Below are 18581 nucleotides of genomic sequence, written 5' to 3'. Positions count from 1 at the left end.
TGTAAGCATCGTCGAACGTCACGCCACACGTCTGCGCCCTACACTCTGGTCACCGAATTGCAGAGTCGCACGCCGCCGAACCGTACCATGGCCAACTCCGAGACGGCGCCCGATGGCGCATCCCTCTCCGCCATGGCTCAACCACCCCCTCAGAAGATCGACCCCGTATACTACACATGGAGCAGTGCCTTCAACATAATGCTCGGTCGCATGACGGGCTCTCGAGATGTTGAACTAGAAAAGGGCTACTTTGGCGAAATGGACAAGATCAAAGCAGACTCGATATGCAAGCGATGCGAGTCGAACAAAGAGTACCTACTGCAGTATAGTCCCATTATACGCTTTCTGTCGGACGAAGTATACAAACTGGGAGGCGACCTGAACAAGGACAACATACTGTGTCGGATGTGCACCAACGAGCAATCGGGCGGTTTCTCCCTCGACCACGGCATCCTCCTCTGCGCCAACAAGTTCCGCAATCGCGGACATCAAGAAGACACCATGGCGCATGAAATGATTCACGCATGGGACCATCTAAAGTTCAAAGTAGAATCCGATAACCTGCGACACCAGGCTTGCCTTGAGATACGCGCGTCCACACTCAGCGGCGAATGTCGTTTCGCCAGAGAGTTCTTCACACGCAACCAGTGGCGCATCACCGAACAATTACAATCCTGTGTCAGGCGGAGGGCGACACTAAGCATGATGGCTCGGCCAGGCATAAAAGACCAAGAGCATGCTGGGAAGGTAGTCAACGAAGTATGGGAGAGCTGTTTCCGGGATACCAGGCCGTTTGATGAGATATATCGATAATGCGGACAAGCCAGAGACGAGCTTGGTCGGTTCGCACCATGTATCATAACGGGTGTACTGCCTTTGTACTTGCGCATAGCGATGGCGTTGATGAGGGTACTGGGGTTTTTCAAAGTATACTACAGGGCGTGGTATTGTCCAGCATTGCCTCTCTGCTCAATTGACAAATAAATCAGGTTTTCAACAGAACTTTCGCATATGATTACCGCGCCGAGCTGTTTCAAGAAAGTTAGAGGTTGTTGTTTTTGGCCCCCAAATACTCCGTTAGGTGGTGGTTTTGCAAGCGGAGCGCGAGGCGTATTCCCACCCTGTCAGTTGGTGCTCCGCCGCAACGTTGTGACGAGGCTGGACACAACCTGGACGCCTTGAAACACAGACTTTATGGACCTGTACATACAACATGGCTGGTAATGCCACAACGCGTACCTCTTCCCTATTCAGCACCAATCTCTCAATCCCGTCACACAATCCGGACTCTGGTTCAAGCATCTCTTCAAAATGTTACCACACACCCTACTGTGTCTTCTCCTTGTCACAACATCCTCTGCAGCTTTCTTCCCACGACCACGACCACGACCACGACCACGACCCGCCCCAAGACCAAATCGGCCTGACCCAGAAGTCCCGGACATACCTGACGTACCTGATAACAACTCACAAGACTCCAACACAAGCACACGGGGGTTATCTATCCCATATCAAAGTACTCCAGCAACCTTGTCGCCTGCAGAGGCTTGGAGATCTCTGGCTGATTCGGTGCCAATGGCGACTTCTACGGTAGAATTTGGCTCTTCTAGTACAACGCGGGCGAGCCAGACGGTGGAACACTCTGCTTCATCGACGTCGAGAGTGACAGCACCAGTGGAAGCAGAGGCGATCAAAATTGAGGCCATGGGGATGGAGCTTTGGTTGGGTGTGACTGGCTTTGTGAGTCCATCAAGAAGAATTTACGTGAGATCGATAAGCTGACTGTCAGGAGACGATTGTGTCAGCAATGGCCGCTATATTATAGGGGCTTCAAAAGTGACGAAGATGGAGATCATGTCCACGTCTGCTGTACATGTCTTACGTCCTTTTGCACCTGAAGCTATCCAAGTCTATGTAAAACCTCCCATCTCCTTCTACCCTTTCCTCATTTCCAATCTGCTTTGCAGCATATTCAAACAACATCCATGCGTAGGTTACCATGAATCTGTGCCCCTGTGGATAATCGAGTCTACCAAAAGTGTGGATCATGTTAATTCTGCTTCGCATCAAAAACGAGGTTCAAGATTCGATCAAGCTTCGAAAAGAGGACATGGTGCATGGGTTGTGGCAGTGCAATTTGGAGGAGAGTGTGTTGGTTGACAGCATCGAATATTCTGTGATGTTATGAACCCATACTTCTATCACGCAGGAACACAGTCTCCCATGAGTGTTCAGGAGCGGATTTCTTGGCATCTCAAAATGCCGAAATGAGCAGGCCATGTTCCTCTGGGCTTAATTGGCGAGATTCTTCATGGAAGTTTTGATCGACAGAAGTGGATATACGTTCACATCTCGCTACGAGCTTTGTATGTGCTCTGAGATGTCTACATATCTCCACATATACAAATCCTTCTCTCGTCATCATCGACTTCAAATCGAAGGGATTCTCGACGCTTGACAATACCCAAAATATGGTTCCGCACATGTCATGGCAAATCGAAGTGTTTGTTCCTCATTCACAGTAAGCGGCCGAGATCAAAACCTGTTGCGCGAGATTGTATGTGCGGCATCCACCTCGGTCCGAAAATTGTCGAAAAGGCGCGAAGGTATACATACCTCCGTGACTGTTGCGTAGCTTATGATTTGAACAAGCCGAACGCGTTCGTATGTGTTGACTGCAACAGAAATATACTCGATCGAATGTCAGCTCCGTTACCTCACCTGGCTGCAGCATCGTATCAGATTACTGCCACATAGCTTGCAGTTTGATGAATGTCAAGAGAGTCGCGACTTCAGCCCCTGAGATACACATCCACATATGTTTTGGCCTATGCCAGACAAAAAGGCAGGTAGTCGTTAAGCCTCGAGGCCTTACAAAGCTTTCTGATACATCCGTGGCTTCCGCTGACATGTGCATTATAGTCTTGGCCGTTCTTGCCCTGCATACTTATGTAAGGGTCTGTTCTGCATGAGGAACCAGGAGGTTGGGCATGCATTGATCTGATAACCAGGGCCGCGCCAAGCCACTAGTAACATGGCTCTTTCCGAGTTCGCGCTTCCAACGTAAATCTTTCCTTTTACCAGCGCAGCGATCATTTCAGATAAATTGCAGCGTTTTGTCGTGCATGTGTGTTTTCGGTTCTTCTTCGCATGTTGGGGATAAAGGAGTTTTTGGACACCTTTCGTTGATAGCGCACGAAGTGGTGGATTACTTATGGCATACGCAATTCCCGCCGTCCTGCATCATTTCCGCGATCAGTCATCTGGTCATCGAGGCACCTAAGTAGCCGTGTCGTTGGACGGAATCCATTTCTCCGTGCCTTCACTCCGCGTTTCCGCCATGTGCTGGTCGCACTCCGGATGAATGTTTCAGGTCCTACTTCCCCTACGTTTCGACCAAACAGAACGCGACTTTGCTCTTTCGCCACGGACTGGTTGGCCACGTCCCACGTTCTTCCGAGCCGTTCCCCATGCAAGCACTGACTTCTCAGTGCCTGGTGGTGGGGCGAACGCCTCCTCATACATAGTGCTGCTGTCAAGCCTTGCCTGCTCTTGGCTTTAGTGCTTAGGTTGCTTGTGCTTTCTGGTCGTAGATGACGAGGCTTCAGGTTTCTACAGTGGCCGCGCGCAAAATTATGTGGCGATTCGTCGGGGATATGCAGGTGGCTTTTCAACGGAGATTCTGGGGCCGCCAGGTTATGAACATATATATACGGCAGAGTCGATTCCCTGTGAAAGTAAGAAGTCCTTGAGATTTACATCAGCTCTATCCCTCAAAATGCGATTCCAAGCATCTACATTGCTCATTCTTGCTGCCGTAGGAACAGCGGCTGCCGTACCCTCTCCCTTGGAGACTGCGGCTACCGATGCCTGCTACGTGACAGAGTACGCAGCCATTCCGGCAGCAACAGCGGCCTGCACTTCCATTACTCTCGATGGCCTCACCGTGCCCGGAAACTCGACTATTGATCTCTCGAAGCTGAAGAGTGGGACCAAGGTGACTTTCAAGGGAAAGACATTCTGGGAATACGCCGATGCAAACTATGCCTTCATCAAGGTGGGAGGATCCAACATTGAGATCACAGCCGATGCAGACGCCGTGCTCGATGGCAATGGTCAAGCTTGGTGGGACGGTCTTGGTAGCAACGGAGGCCTCACCAAGCCAAACCACTTTATCGAGATCAGCAAGGTTCTTGGAAACAGCTCGGTTCACGACATGTACATTGAGAACTATCCTGTTCACTGCTTCGCTATCAGCAACAGCGCTGGCCTGGATATCCACCACATCACGCTGAACAACAGCGCCGGATATGCACCCAACAACCGCTCCAACGGTCTGCCTGCATCACACAACAGCGACGGGTTTGATCTGGGAAGCACCAACGATACCACGGTTCGTGACAGCGTCGTCATCAACCAGGACGACTGTGTCGCAGTCACAAGCGGAAACAACATCCTGGTCAACAACATGTATTGCAACGGCAGCCACGGTCTTTCCATTGGATCGGTTGGCGGAAAGTCAAGTATGTCATCCTTTCAATCACCCCTCTTCGGTGGTGCTCGACTAACAACACCCTCCAGACAACAATGTTACCAACATCTCCTTCACCAACTCTGTCGTTCTGAACGCCGAGAACGGAGCCCGCATCAAGTCGAACTCGAATACCACCGGCTTCATCTCTAACATCCTATTCGAGAACATCCGCGTTGAGAACATATCCATCTATGGAATCGATATCCAGCAAGACTACCTGAACGGTGGACCAACCGGCGAGCCAACGAACGGTGTCATCATTCAGAACATTGTCATGAGGAACATCACCGGCACTGCGACGGAAGAGGGAAAGAACTACTATATCCTGTGTGGAGAGGGAAGCTGTAGCAACATCAAGATTGACGACGTTCACATCACTGGGGGCGGACTGGAGAGTTCTTGTAACTTCAAGACGGCGGGCAACTTTGACTGCGACGGACACTTTGTATAAGTCATCGATGATGATGATGGGACAAGCTTTTTGCTTCTTTTTAGATAGTTCAAAAAAAAAGCGCCGAGTGCCGTGCGCTTCCGTCTACAAAGTCCAAGAACACGGCATGCAATGAGTCGAGGTCGTCATGTAGATCGTCGGACGGTCGGATCGACAAAGGGATGTAACACTGGCTGGTTCCGGACTCTGGAGCTTTGTGACTTCCGAATGAATCGCGCATGCGCCCACGCGACGTACGATACAACGTTGAGCCGGTGTCGCGCCAATCTTGTACAGTGCTTAAATCCGTGCCTAAGTAAAGTTTGTTCAACGGCCTGGAGACGTCGTTCGCGGTCTAGACGATCCTCGAAAGTGCCGTGGCGCTTTCAAGTCCCGAAGAATCGCGCCGCTCTGATTAGGGACGCCGGCGCTGCTGTGGATCCGTTCAAAACCAGCCGGGAAAAGCGTGATGGTGTTAATTACAGCTTGATGCTACCGCTCCGTCCGGGTCGTGATACCAAGCAGTCGAGGGCGTTGGCTAAGGCTGTTATCTTGAACTAATGGATTTACCCGGCCCCTTCCTGCCCGTTGTGGCAGGCTTCCGTTTCCTTACATTAAGCCTACACTAGTCGAAGTGTCCTTTGACTGCGCGTCGATTACGCGATACCGTCGAGCTACATGGGCATCTTCAGCGATGACGGCCTGCAGCAGCCCAACTGCTACAACGACGGCCCCGAGGCCTTGATTCGCTGCCACCGGTTATGCATGGGGGAACGTGCTTGTGCCGTCAGCACTCGATTCTGTCAGCCACCTGTCTCGAGTTGGTCGTCGTGGGCATGGTACTCGAGGCGTGATTGAGGCGGGCGAGTGACGGGGACTGGGAGCAAGTGTTGCGGCCAGTCGATGGTGGCTGCTGGATGCTGTGAATGAATGCTTCCGTCGTCTGGGTGTCTGGGTTAAGCGACGGCGTGGTGCCGACTTTCGGCGTGCAGGATGGAGTGATGGCTCCTGGCAGGTCCCACCAAAAATGTCACTCATCACGGCACCAGGACGCTTCGAGCAGTAAACCAGCGGTGCGTCATCCAGGTACCGCGCTGCATGCCCCTTACAGGGCCTAGTGTTCGGATGGCTTCGTTGTGAATGGCGTGTTGCGTATCTGCGATAGGTTGCGTGCTTTGCGCACGACGTCTGTGCGAATCACGGCGTCGCGAAGACAGTCTGGCGCAGCCATGTCTCGACCCGAGTCTGCGTGGGCAAACGTCTTTAAACGACGGGGTGGCAGCGCGTGGTGTTGTGGGTTCGCGCGCGCACACATTGTCTTTTTTTCCTTCTCGTCGCGGTGTTCTTTCAGCCCCTACTGCGGTTCCCTGCGGCGACCTCAAACACGCTACAGATTGGCAGGCCTGCCGTACCCTCAGCCTTGCCCCAGCTCTGAGGCCAGACCAGGGCAGAGGTCATGTCGATGGTGCGCACGAGCGCCCCCGCGAGCAGCCCACAATTAGCTTCTTCTACAATCCTTCCACACGTCTTCTAGAAGAGTGCCGTTTCCGCACTCCCCGCTGCCTTGGTGCGTGAGGTGATCACATTTGTATATCAACCCGTCGCACCAACAGCAGCTGATGCCTGCTCGGATACACGATTATCCACCCCTCGGCCCCTAGTCTTACCGCGACACCTGGATACCCTTCCCCACCCTCCTTTGCACCTCCGCCTATCGTTTGTTTTAGCTTCTCACTCGTTTGTGCTTTCGCGAGGTGTATTCGGCATGTTACAGTAGTCCTCTGTCGCGCGAACTGAACTGAGCATACCGCGCTCTCTCTCTCTCTAGTCAACATGGAGGACAATCTAGACATACCGGAGGAGTCGATGCGCCATATCGAGGCCCTGCTGGCGAGGCATCCTCCCCATCTAATTCAGAGAATGTTCTCACAAACCATAGACTCGCGTATGTTCCTCGCCGCCTGTTCTTGGGCGCATATGCTCACCCAACTTTAGGCCGCAACTCAACAGCCTCGTCATTCATGTCCACCAGCACCGCTAGTTCCACCACGACTTCCTCGTCGGGGTCATCATGGCGCTCTCGACTCTCCATGGCAACGACCTTCTCGTCGTCCACAGGCAGCAGTGACGCGCGAGGTTCCGTCGCTTCCTCGTCGTCGTCGCGCTCCAAGAGACGAGCGGAACCACGCTCCTACCCAGCTGGTCTTGATCCGACGCGTCCGGTGCCCGCAACTATGCCTCGTGTGGACACGGAGAGTCCACTCGATCTCAAGATGGAGCCAAGCTACACACCAACAGATGATATCAGTGTTGCTTCTCCGTCATTGATCCCAGATGACGACAAGTCTCAGAGCCAGTCTGGCGAGCCGTTCATGTTCTGCACCTATTGCGCCGAACAGAAGAGCCAGAAGACGTTCAAGGCCAAGTCCGATTGGAAGAAACACGAGATGAGGATGCATGAGACTGGAGAGGATTGGCCATGCATCGTCCACGGTTGTAACCGTATCTTCGACCGCCAAAAAGACTTCATCAAGCATCATCAACGCTACCATGCCGGTCGGCCTTTGCCTTCTTTGACCGACATTGGCATCACCCTATTGCCAAGGAGAGTGTTTGGTTGTGGGTTTGACAAGTGTAAAGAGGTTAGCATCGGATGGGATGAGCGCTGTGACCATGTCGCGAAGCACATGAAAAATGGCGCAACAATGGACCAATGGAAATACTCCAATGTCATCCGGAACCTGATACGACAAGAAGCCCTTCACGATACATGGAAAGAGCTTATAGGCTGCTTGGATGAGAGACTACGAGAAAGTCGGTCACAAATTAGTTGGTGTCCCGACAACTCGCGCATCCTCCGACAGAAGCTCCAATGCTGCGATCTTCGACCAAGTCGAGAGGAGGTCTTGATTACCGCCTTGAGTCTCCGTGCTGACATACAGCTGGACTCTGTGCACCAGCAGTTGCCTCCAGGTTTCGTGACTCCTTCGAGGGACTCCGTCCCGCATGTCGAGAAGCTGTCACGTGAGCAGCGCATGCACATTCTCATTGGGAATTCCAACCCGCAACACTCACGAGCGCGCCTCGCAAGCATCAACGCAGCGTTACTGCGCATCTGTAATTCCCAAGCGCACGTACCTGACTATGATTGTGGCTCCTCGCCATTTGTGGAGCCGCAAACTCCCGCAGTGGATACGAATAACCGCCGAATTAGCTACATGGACGTGGACCCTGGGAACTACCTTGACGTAGCGCAACCGGCTATACCTGATCTCCCACCGGCTATGACAACATCCACGATGCACACTCCTCATGCCCACACTCCAATCATGGATCCTGAGCAACACACCAACATGTATCAGGACGACTACATGGACCAAGTCAAGGTTCCACCCAATCCACTAGAAGCGCTTTACCCTAACTATTTCGGTGGTGCTCCCCAGTTCGAAGAGTCGCAATACTACGACCGTCCCTCGTTTGGCCAAATGATCTCGAAGCCACTTCACAAGATAGGCAATCGACTCAGCAGCTCTAGAAGCAGTACCCATCCTAGACCATCGTCGCAAATGAGTCAAGCATCATCAGATATGCATTCTGACTATACCATCGCAGCGATGGGCATGCGCCATCCTCATCCTCACCAGCTTCAGCATCAGCAGCCCCAACATCCCATTCAGCAGCATCATCAGCATCCCCAGCAACACATGATGGCCCAACAGCCGCAACCCTACCGCGACTCGACGTCGCAACTCCATGAACATATACACATGTACACGACACAGAGTTGAACAGCCGACGTGCAACGAATTTTCCTATATGAGCTATGCCCCATACTTGTTTCGACGCTTTCCACATGTCATTCAGCGAGCATCTAGATCCTTTTGACCTTTTGTTTTTTTCTTTGATACCCCCGTGCTTTCGAGCACATGTAATAGACTTGTACTATAAACATATTCGTAGTATAGCGCCATTACTGGCATAACGTCACCTAGTCCCTCATTCTGCAACTGCTGCTTTTGTCTCAACCGATCCACTGTCATGCGCCACAGCGTCACTTCTGAGAGTATCAATAAGTCTGAAGATGTGGGGGCCGATTCCAACAAACCTCTGTTAGCGCTACTCGCTATGGTCGCAGGTAGCGATGTGCATGTGCCAACTGTGCCACTGCGCTTCGCGGAACTTTAATTGAGCACCGGAGTACCTTATCCGAACGAACGATACACTGGATGAAAAGGTGCGCCACTACAACGACCGTCTGCAATTGATACGTCTGCTGTATCGCACATGCGCCTCTTTCATGATCGAGTTAGAGCAGTTCCGTCACTTGATATTGTTGTTCGAGTTCGAGAACATTGCCCGCGTCTATACTTCTTCTAGCACGTGACACTTCTTTCTCATTCGCATCACTCAGTCTCCAAGCTTCACTGAACCTTTTCTTTCTCTCTCACTTATCAAGAGCCATTATGTGCCTCTTTCGTTATTAACCTACTCTCCCCTCACCTGTTTATACCCTCACCTGCCAATATGGAACTACTCGACCTGCCACCGGAGCTCTTCGCACAAATTATCGCCGTGGTTTTGCGTATAGTCCCCTTCCACAAGCTGGTACATCTGCGCGCCGTGTCCAGTATATGGTGGATGCTTACAGCGGCGTTGACCCGATGAATCTGACATGAATAGAAACTTTCGCTGGCGATATCAGCAATAGTCATCCTGCTCTACGTCTTGGGTTCCTTGATCTTCTCGTCTCTCACTTGTGAGTCTGCCCCACTTTTGTGTTGACCGCTTCGCGTGCTGCGCGCAGGTGAGAGAGCGTCTGCGCGTTGAACGCCACCTGGGCAATATTTAAGCTCATCCACGACCTTTCCAGACCATCACTCCTACACCATCAACCACAATTCATGGGATCGGGACCATCAAGACCTTTCCTCAGCCGCCCCGATGCCAATACCAACATCGATCAACAAGACACCCACTACACATCCACAAACGCGCCCGAGTCGCCTGATATCTTGGAGAGCAATACAAACGACAAAGAGAAAGACCTGAAGCCAGCCTGGTTGTATATGGGTCTATCCACCATCGGAAACGCGACGCCACGACGTGGAGAAGCCGAGGTTGCACTGAGAGAAGAGAGAAAGCGATACGAAGAGCTGGAGTCAAGATTGAATACAGGGATGTCAAGAATGAAGATGTTGGAGGACAACCTGGTGCAAGCACACTCACAGGTGCAAGACCTCCGCGAAAGGCATCAGCACTCGGACGAGGCACTGGATGCATTGGTTCGCAACTTTCCTTTGGGACTCAACTTCAAGGAAGAGGAGACCGAGACCATGATTCACCCAAGGGAGCAGACAGCCGCAACGATGATATGGTACAGCAGAGTATCAGAGGTGCTGGCGAAGTCCCAAGGTGCTGAGGCCGAGCTATTACATACACGAGAAAAGCTTTCCAAACACCTGCGCATCGATAACACGGACGAGGTCGAAACCGACGAACTCATCGATCGCGTCATCAACTCTTCGGTAGCGAACATGAATCTGTCGGACGTACAGGTGCGACTAGCTCAGGCGTCGCATGGTGCTCGTATTGTCCTCCAGCAGCTCACGGCCGTAACTGGCATACTCTCTACCGACCAAGCCAACACCGGTAACAACCTTAGAGTTCCTCAGAACGTTCAAGTGGACCCGAACAAGAACACCATAGGCATGTCCGACACATCGCTGTCCACGCTCATTCGAACAGCGCCCCCACAGACTCCGGTAACGCCAAACCCATCATTCTCCACAGGGCCTCGGCAACTGCCACAAGGCAACAAGCCCCAACCGCTACAAGCAACAACAGCACAAGGGCAGCACCAAGGACAACCGTTACGAAATGCTCAACCGTCGTCGTCCATCGTCTAACCAAAGCGATCCTTAACCGGACATACGGATCGCACCGATGTCTCCAAGAAGCTGAAGGGTGAAACCAACGCCCCTAACCCCCGTACGAAGAAAACCGACTCCGAAGAGCCTCTATCTGAAGGGGTTGTTTCCTGTAAGCTCCCGGTGACGAAAAACTAGCGGGCGCGCCATGCGATAAGACCCCAGGTGCTGGAGGACAGGGTGGTGCAAGCAGCCATGACGATGCGAGCAGCGATAACGGTGGCGCCCGCTATGAAATTCCTTATGCCAAAGTGCCGACATTCTTTCCCACTCGACACCCAAACCCCCCAAAACCGAGGAACAACGATGTAATGACCACCGCAAACGCAGCAGCGAGCTTCACGAATGTCGATTGGACAGACATAGCATCGATGCTAAACACGACAATACTACCGTACTATGCCGAGGTGAGCTCTAAGGAGCAACCGCTGGACAAGTTGCTAGAGGCGCCGGGAAAACGCTAGTACCAGAGCAAGAAGAAAGGAGAAGTGCGACTCCTCTACATGACTGATAGCGGCACGAGATCCAGGACGCTCCTCGAATTTATGCGTCGGTTACCAGAAGCGAAAGGTATTAAAGGATACTTCCAGTTCGGAAAAGTCGAACGCCACCCCTGTAGTTGTCTAGGTAGAATATCGCTATATAAGAAGGATCAATTACTCGTTGTGTAGTTGCCCACGTGGAGTATTGCTATACAAGGAGAACTTATTACTCTTCCTGTAGTTGCCTGAGTAAGGTGTTCGACTTTTCTCTTGCACAGCGTGCCTGCATGCCGTGGGTCCTGTAAGCTATTAAGGCCTTCAGACACGAGTGGGTCTCGGTGTTAACCATGGATCTGCGTGCTAGCAGCGGGTACATTTATGCAGGGAAGAATGGCAGAATCCAGTGTAAAGATAGAAACGACATGGTATAACATCAGGGGCTACAGGGGGCTCTTGCATAGTTTCTGGTTCACCAAGTCGCCTTCGCGTTACGGACCTGGCCGGGTGAGCAAACCTATGCGTGTGTGAAGTGAATACCATGTGGTTCGACACAGTCGAGAAACGGTAGTGATCAGAGCAAATGCGAGGGGCGAGTTGTTGAAGGACCGATTGAAAGCGTGACTGGCCTATGCAACACGGCCTTTCACCGACGACCATTCATGCTGTCATCCATGCTTACCATGAACCTGGAGCGCGGAGACGTCATGGTTGGTCTTCAGCTCGCATCACTTCTTCGCGATGCCCTTGCAATGGCCTTCCAGTGAAGTCATAACACCCCACTCGGTATGGCCGATCTCTGTCTTCTCTTTCATAGCCAAGGCATTCGTTGCTCGAAGATATAGCACATGCCTTCAAGCAGAGGCTCGGACTGGTGTACAAGGCTTGCCTGAAGAGACGGCGGTACCGAAGCACGTCAAAGGCTGTCTTGGCAATCCTTGCAAGGCTTGGTCTGGCGGGCGGGAAGACGGTTATGCGGCACCTTTGTGAGATGCATTTGTGATGCGGGAAGACGGCTATGCGGCACTCGGGAGATACACTCGCTATACAACGCCTCATCCATCATCAGCTTCGTCGCACGCTGTGAGGGCGTGAATGTCCCACGGGGGACGAGGAAGAACTGTGGTTGGCTGCGGCAATAGCGCATTTCGCAAGTGGGGAGAGCGATATGGGGTTATCAGAGATTTCGAGGGAGCGTGGCTGGTCTTGGCCCAAGGCTCAGCGGACTGGGCGCCAAGGGAACGTGGTCCAGCGGCCACCTCTCGTTCGCTGGTCTCGACCGCTTCCGACCAAAGCGATGGCGAAGGCGAGCGATGCGGCACGGCGGAGACTTGACGCGTCAAAGACATGCCACACAGGTGGGTCGGTTCTTGGAGACCCATTGCAATCGCGTGCTCAATTGCCTAGAATGGTCAGCGCGGAGCATCGCTGAAGGGTCCAGAGAATACCAATCTGTTGGGCTTCAGACAACGCCAAGAACCAAATAGCATGATATCATGCTATACAAAGAAAAAATCCGAGTATCACCCGTAGTTGGCTGGGTAGAGTATCATCATGTAAGGCGAAAATTAAACACCTCTGTGTTTGCCCAGGTAGAGTATCGGCGTGTAAGAGAAAGATTGAATGCTCCTTCTGAGCTTGCCTGGCTAGGGTGTCCGATCTTTCGCTTGTATGGCGTGCTAGTATGGTTTCAGTCATCCACCGTGCCTCAATGGGGCAGGCAAATACCGACGGATATCCACAAAAAGATCACTGTTGGTGAATATCATGTCGCCTTCAAGACCCACCCATCGGATTCTATGCTGCATACTTAAACTCCCATGTACTCGACCGACTGAACACTTCCTCTGCCAGGACACCTCGCAAATACTCAGCCTTATCAGTCAATTGGCGCAACTACTCGCCGCCCTGCTCCTATCATGGCTCCCGCTCTGAAGAAGTACGACTGGATCCTGGCCATCACCACCATCGCCTTTGTCGCCTCGTCGGCGTCGAACGGTGCCAACGATGTTGCCAACTCATACGCCACGTCCGTGGCTGCAAGAACGTTGAAGATGTGGCAGGCTGGTATCCTGGCCTGTTTCACAGAGTTCTTGGGTGCCGTCGCCCTCGGATCCCGAGTCACTGGAACTATCAAGAGCGGTATCTTTGCCCTCGAGACCTTTGAGAACGCGCCTGCTACTCTCATGCTCGCCATGGGATGCGCCGAAGTCGGATCCGCCATCTTCCTTACCGTCGCTACCTTTGCTGGTATGCCAGTTTCGACCACCCAAACCGTTGTTGGAGCCCTCGCCGGTGCTGGTATTGCTGCCCAGTCTCCCCTTAGCTGGGGCTGGAAGTCGGGTTCCATCTCCCAGATCGCCGCCTCGTGGGTCGTTGCACCCTTCCTGGCCGCCGCCTTCTCCGCCGTTCTCTTCTTGACCATCAAGTTTGCTGTCCACAACCGAAAGGACCCCTTCAAGTGGGGTATGCGCCTGATTCCTTTCTACCTGGCCTTCACCGCTGGTGTTCTCGCTCTCTTCATCATCGACGAGCTGCCAAACGGCCAGTCTCTCGAGGAGATGGGCGCTGGCAAGGCCTGTGGTATCATTCTCGGAGTCTTCTTTGGCATGCTCGCCATCTCGTACATCTTCTTCGTGCCCTACTTCACTCGCCGCCTTGTCAAGGGCGACACCAGGCTGAGAGCGTGGCACATCCCTCTTGGCCCCCTTCTCTACCGCGAGAACCCTCCCATCTACTTTCCCGGAAAGGGTGACGAGGTCGTCACCGACTACTACGCCAAGGCAGCCCCCGTCGAAAGTCAACAGGAGAACCTCAAGGGCGAGAAGGGTACCGGCCGATCGACTTCCGTTGACAACAAGTCTACTGGTGGCAGCGACAACATCGATGTCGAGGGTGGTCGCGGACTTTCGCGCCCTCTCCCCCGTGATGGTCCCGTTACCCACGTTATTCCCGCTACACCTGAGCCTGAAGAGCGCTGGTTGAAGCCCGTCGAGCACCTCCCATTCTACGCTCCCAAGAAGATCGCGAACTGGGCCAAGTACATCTTTCTCCAGGGTGTTTCCCGCGACTGTGTCAGCCATGACGGTCTCGCCGATATTCACTCGCGCGCCATCGTTTACGACAACCGTGTCGAGCATCTCTGGACCTATGCCCAAGTTGCCTCCGCCATGATGATGTCTATTGCCCACGGTTCCAACGATGGTGAGTCACATTCCTGCATCTCCCCCCTTGATACATCTGCTAACCTCATCATAGTCGCAAACGCTGTTGGACCCTGGGTTGGTTCGTACAACACCTACACCACTGGTATCGTTACCAAGGAAGCCGATACTCCCATCTGGATCCTTGTCGTTGCCGGTCTTCTCCTCGGCATCGGTTTCTGGTTCTACGGCTACCATATCATGCGCGCTCTCGGAAACAAGATCACCCAAGTGTCTCCCACCCGTGGCTTCAGCATGGAATTGGGCGCTGCCATCACCGTACTCCTCGCGTCGCGTCTCGCTCTCCCCGTCTCCACCACTCAATGTCTGACTGGCGCCACCATTGGTGTTGCGCTCTGCAACTTTGATCTCAAGGCCGTTAACTGGAAGCAAGTCGGCTTCATCTTCTCCGGGTGGATCATCACCTTGCCTGGTGCCGGTCTCATCTCGGGTCTTATGATGGTCATGGCGCTGAACACGCCCCATTTCTAGATTCAGTTTGCCCTTGTTTCTAATTTTTGTTTTGACTTCTCTCTCATGTTCTTGTAATGCGAAAAGACCTGATGAGTTAGGATATATGATATGGGACGAATGATACCAATCGCTTGCTGGACCAAGTTGTACTTCATAGAGTACACTCATTGAGCCTCTCAAGAACGTGACGAATGTGACAAATGTGATAACTGCGCGACGTTGAAGTATACTGTGAGGAAGCGTTGTCTTGCAGGCGCGATGCCTAAAGTCCAATGGACACCACTAACGAACGTTCCTGTGCAGTTTGTACGTCAAAGTTACCTGCTATGTCAGCATCACTTATCTAGTGGACAGCGAGATGGGCTGACTCACGCTCCAAGTATGTGGTTGCGTATAACCTTATTGTATATATCAGACCCAGACATTCTCGTGTTGCATATTAAAACACTGTGCGAGGTATAGCGAGCGACAAATCAGTCACCTCAAGAAAGGAATATAGTCGGAGACTACTGATCGTGGCTAACCGGATACGAAGAAGTGATCTTACTCTCGGTCTTGTCTTTATTTAGGTGCTGTTGAATCACTGTCAAGACTTCTTGGTATGTAGCAGAGCAGGGTCTCACGTTGGACGCAAAAGCATAGGGGTAGAGCAGCAGAAAGCTGCAAGAAAAAACCGGTATTCCCGTGACAGTGCAGAAACCTGTACAAACAATATCATGGCTCAGTCTTGCCTGACCATGCATATATGAAGCAACTCCATACGCCCGTCGCAAACACCGCCGGCCCGAGCGTAGACAGGCTTCAGGGTCTATGCATTACATCGTAAAGATAATAAGTGGGAGAAGCGAAATGAAGTAGTGGTAGAGTAACAAGGGAAGCATGGCTGCTATGCGGCCTGCTTGCCAGACTGCTGAAGCTCGTGGACGAAAGCGTCGTAATCAGCGGATGAACCTGAGCCTACTATGCTGGTAAGCCATGGATCGGACCGACTGCTCTCTCAATAAGCGTTTGGGTTGGGGTAGAAAGAGGACGATGACTCAGGGTGCTGACCTTGCGGCGACTCGTCGACCTTTTGGCGCTTCTCTGCATAGTCGTACGAGCCTTCAGAGCTGGCGTGCTTATTGCCAGATGCACCGTGTTGGGCTGCTGCTGCTGCTTGCGCTGCCATCTGCAGCTCGCCAATTTGGCGCTCCGAAAGCCCACCATTGTTATTGCTGGAGGCTTGCTGTTGCTGCTGCGGTTGCTCGGGCTGTTGGGGCGGCTGTGGTGGTTGCGGTGCTTGGTGCATGTTTGGTTGTTCGTGTGGTCGGTTGAGATCTACACCGGCGGGCGCAGGTGGTATCTCGCCTTGGGTTTCGAGCAGTCGCGATTGCAGGTTGATGATGTAATCGCGCAACTGGTAGTTCTCGGTCTGGAGAGTCTTGTACAGTTCGCATAGCTGCTCAAACTCCTTGACTTGGTCCTTGAGCTGCTTGATGTACTCTTCCTTGCGCTGGCGAAACGCGCGCTGGTGGTGTTAGTGTGGAGCATGGCAATGCGCGCGCAATGGACGTACCTGGGCGGCGCGATTCTGAGCGGCGCGCTTCGATGTCGACAACTCTCGCCGTCCCTTAGAGCGGCCTTCACTCGTGTTCCCATCGTCAGGGCCGCCTTGGCTCATGTCGTAGGCGGAGCCCCCAATGGCAGGGTCAATGGCGTGTGGTGGGCCCGCAGTGTGTGCGTGCTGGGAATGTTGGGGATGTGGAGGATGCTGAGGGAGAGGCTGCACGCTGGGCTGTCCAGCGCCGGCAGCGAGCAGATGTTCTCTTAAGCCTTCATAACAGTACGTGTTAGTAATCAATAGGAATGTACGGATGCGTGGGGGGGGGGGGGGGGGTGGCCACTAACTCATCTCTATGGTCGGCTTGGATTGATCCTGAATTGGCATGTCAGCAGCGCAAGGCCTGAAACAGTCAGCAGCGCTTACCTGAGCGGCCGATGCCTGCATGTTATACCCAGTGTCAGTGTGGCTCGAGGGATACAGGACTGGGCTCATTCAAGGCGCGTCGGACAAGAGCACCGCGGCGAGGGTGTTGTTGTGGCGTTGATTAGACAGCAAGACAGGAATTGGAGGCTGGGATGCAATGTCGCCGTACTAGGCCAAAGCGAGACGGTATGCGCAAAGAGGGCAGCTGGGTGAAGCGACGCTCTTTGGGGGTGGTCGGCCGGCGAGGGTCGTGCTGGTGGTGACGTCGCGACGATGGGGTCGTCGACTATGTGCAGGCAGCAGTGTGTGAAGGAGCGCGCCTGGGCCGGAGACAGTCAGCTTCATCCGTCGCAGGCGCCAAGACTTGCGCGCAGTGTTGCGACAGCATCTTGGGTTGCGCGTCTCGTGTTGTAGGACGATGGGGCAGCTCACCTGTATCGTGATGATGCAGTTGGTCGAAATATGGATTACGCAGCTTTGACTAAGAAGAGACAGACCTCGGGGCGATGGCGCTATATGTAGGGCGGCACCGTCGGCCTCGCGGGATCTCTCCACGACGACGACAACAACAACAATGCATTGCCTCGCTGCACTCCACCCTCCTCATCACGACTCGCCCGAGCCAAGTGCATGGAAATGAACGCCCTGCTGCCACTCTCTGCCTGACTTCGGCAAGGTCCCGACGAGCTGTGCACTCCATCTGCCCATCCACCTGCTTTTTTGCCATGCTGATTGCTTACCAATTCCCCGACCGCCGACCGTCTGGTAGCCGTCCAACACACCTTAACCCCCTTGCGGCTAGTTCCCCAATGTCTGATTACTGTATACGGGACTTGTATGTTTTCAGATCCGACGGCTCCGTAGATACCAAATGCAGGAGTTGATGCGCCATTAGATCACAACGCCTGCTGCGTCGATGTCTTTTCTTCTTGTCAATTCCCTTGTGCTGATGTCTTCTTGCCATGATGAGTGCTGTTCTGATTCCCATCCGCCCCTTGAACGCATGTGCAGCATCAGCAGATGGTTTACTCCCAGATTCCTGTGACACTACTTCCAAACTACCTAGTTCCCTGCGTGAGCTTTGGCGCTTCACAACAGCAAGCGTCTTGCTGAATCCATCGGTCAGATACATGGCCGTTGGGCAATATTGGAGATGCTTGGTCCAAGCGCATTTGCCAGGCGCATCGAGGTAGCGATTAACTCATACTCCCCTCCTGATCCCGCAACGCCTTTGCATCTGCCGTGCATCTTGCAGTCAAGAAACCCGTGCTGATTGTACGCAATCAACTCATTGGCCACTGTTCGCCTTCCGCCACGGCACAAACTCTCCTTCATTCACACCCCGCCAACTGCCCAGGTGCCCAGCGTCAAAATCGTCATCAACCCTCCAAGCGCGTATCTACAGCATGACAATGCCTCAGAATCTAGCTCGGGCAATCCCGTAAGTCTAACCATTAATTTTTCTGCTACCGACGAGCCGGCCAATCTCTTGTCTGACCTGCGCCATGACACCCGCCATGATGACCTCAGAACTCAAACACATCTAACCTACCAGTCACAGCCAATCG

At 53.1% G+C, this 18581-nt stretch overlaps 6 protein-coding genes across 6 annotated transcripts; 5 read left to right on the top strand and 1 right to left on the bottom strand.

The window, feature by feature from the left end:
• Window positions 1-87: 87 nt before the first annotated feature.
• ACET3X_000325 (uncharacterized protein) lies at window positions 88-813 on the top strand (the record flags this gene model as incomplete). The annotated part of the gene is made up of 1 exon (XM_069447608.1): window positions 88-813. The coding sequence occupies one exon, from the start codon at window positions 88-90 to the stop codon at window positions 811-813; it is 726 nt and encodes a 241-aa protein (XP_069310567.1).
• A 2965-nt stretch (window positions 814-3778) lies between these two features.
• Window positions 3779-4985, top strand: ACET3X_000324 (uncharacterized protein; the record flags this gene model as incomplete). Its single annotated transcript, XM_069447607.1, has 2 exons — window positions 3779-4523; window positions 4582-4985. The coding sequence occupies 2 exons, from the start codon at window positions 3779-3781 to the stop codon at window positions 4983-4985; spliced, it is 1149 nt and encodes a 382-aa protein (XP_069310566.1).
• Window positions 4986-6797: 1812 nt separating this feature from the next.
• Window positions 6798-8752, top strand: ACET3X_000323 (uncharacterized protein; the record flags this gene model as incomplete). Its single annotated transcript, XM_069447606.1, has 2 exons — window positions 6798-6909; window positions 6960-8752. The coding sequence occupies 2 exons, from the start codon at window positions 6798-6800 to the stop codon at window positions 8750-8752; spliced, it is 1905 nt and encodes a 634-aa protein (XP_069310565.1).
• Window positions 8753-9865: 1113 nt separating this feature from the next.
• On the top strand, window positions 9866-10870 carry ACET3X_000322 (uncharacterized protein; the record flags this gene model as incomplete). Its single annotated transcript, XM_069447605.1, has 1 exon — window positions 9866-10870. One exon carries the CDS (start codon window positions 9866-9868, stop codon window positions 10868-10870), a length of 1005 nt encoding a protein of 334 aa, XP_069310564.1.
• Window positions 10871-13289: 2419 nt separating this feature from the next.
• On the top strand, window positions 13290-15065 carry ACET3X_000321 (uncharacterized protein; the record flags this gene model as incomplete). Its single annotated transcript, XM_069447604.1, has 2 exons — window positions 13290-14574; window positions 14629-15065. 2 exons carry the CDS (start codon window positions 13290-13292, stop codon window positions 15063-15065), a joined length of 1722 nt encoding a protein of 573 aa, XP_069310563.1.
• An 868-nt stretch (window positions 15066-15933) lies between these two features.
• On the bottom strand, window positions 15934-17034 carry ACET3X_000320 (uncharacterized protein; the record flags this gene model as incomplete). The annotated part of the gene is made up of 5 exons (XM_069447603.1): window positions 15934-16004; window positions 16098-16554; window positions 16603-16859; window positions 16935-16962; window positions 17014-17034. The coding sequence occupies 5 exons, from the start codon at window positions 17032-17034 to the stop codon at window positions 15934-15936; spliced, it is 834 nt and encodes a 277-aa protein (XP_069310562.1).
• Between the last annotated feature and the right edge of the window lie 1547 nt (window positions 17035-18581).

The sequence above is a fragment of the Alternaria dauci genome, chromosome 1 (assembly GCF_042100115.1).
Source record: "Alternaria dauci strain A2016 chromosome 1, whole genome shotgun sequence".
Lineage (NCBI taxonomy): Eukaryota > Fungi > Ascomycota > Dothideomycetes > Pleosporales > Pleosporaceae > Alternaria > Alternaria dauci.
This window is presented reverse-complemented; position numbering and strand designations above follow the sequence as displayed.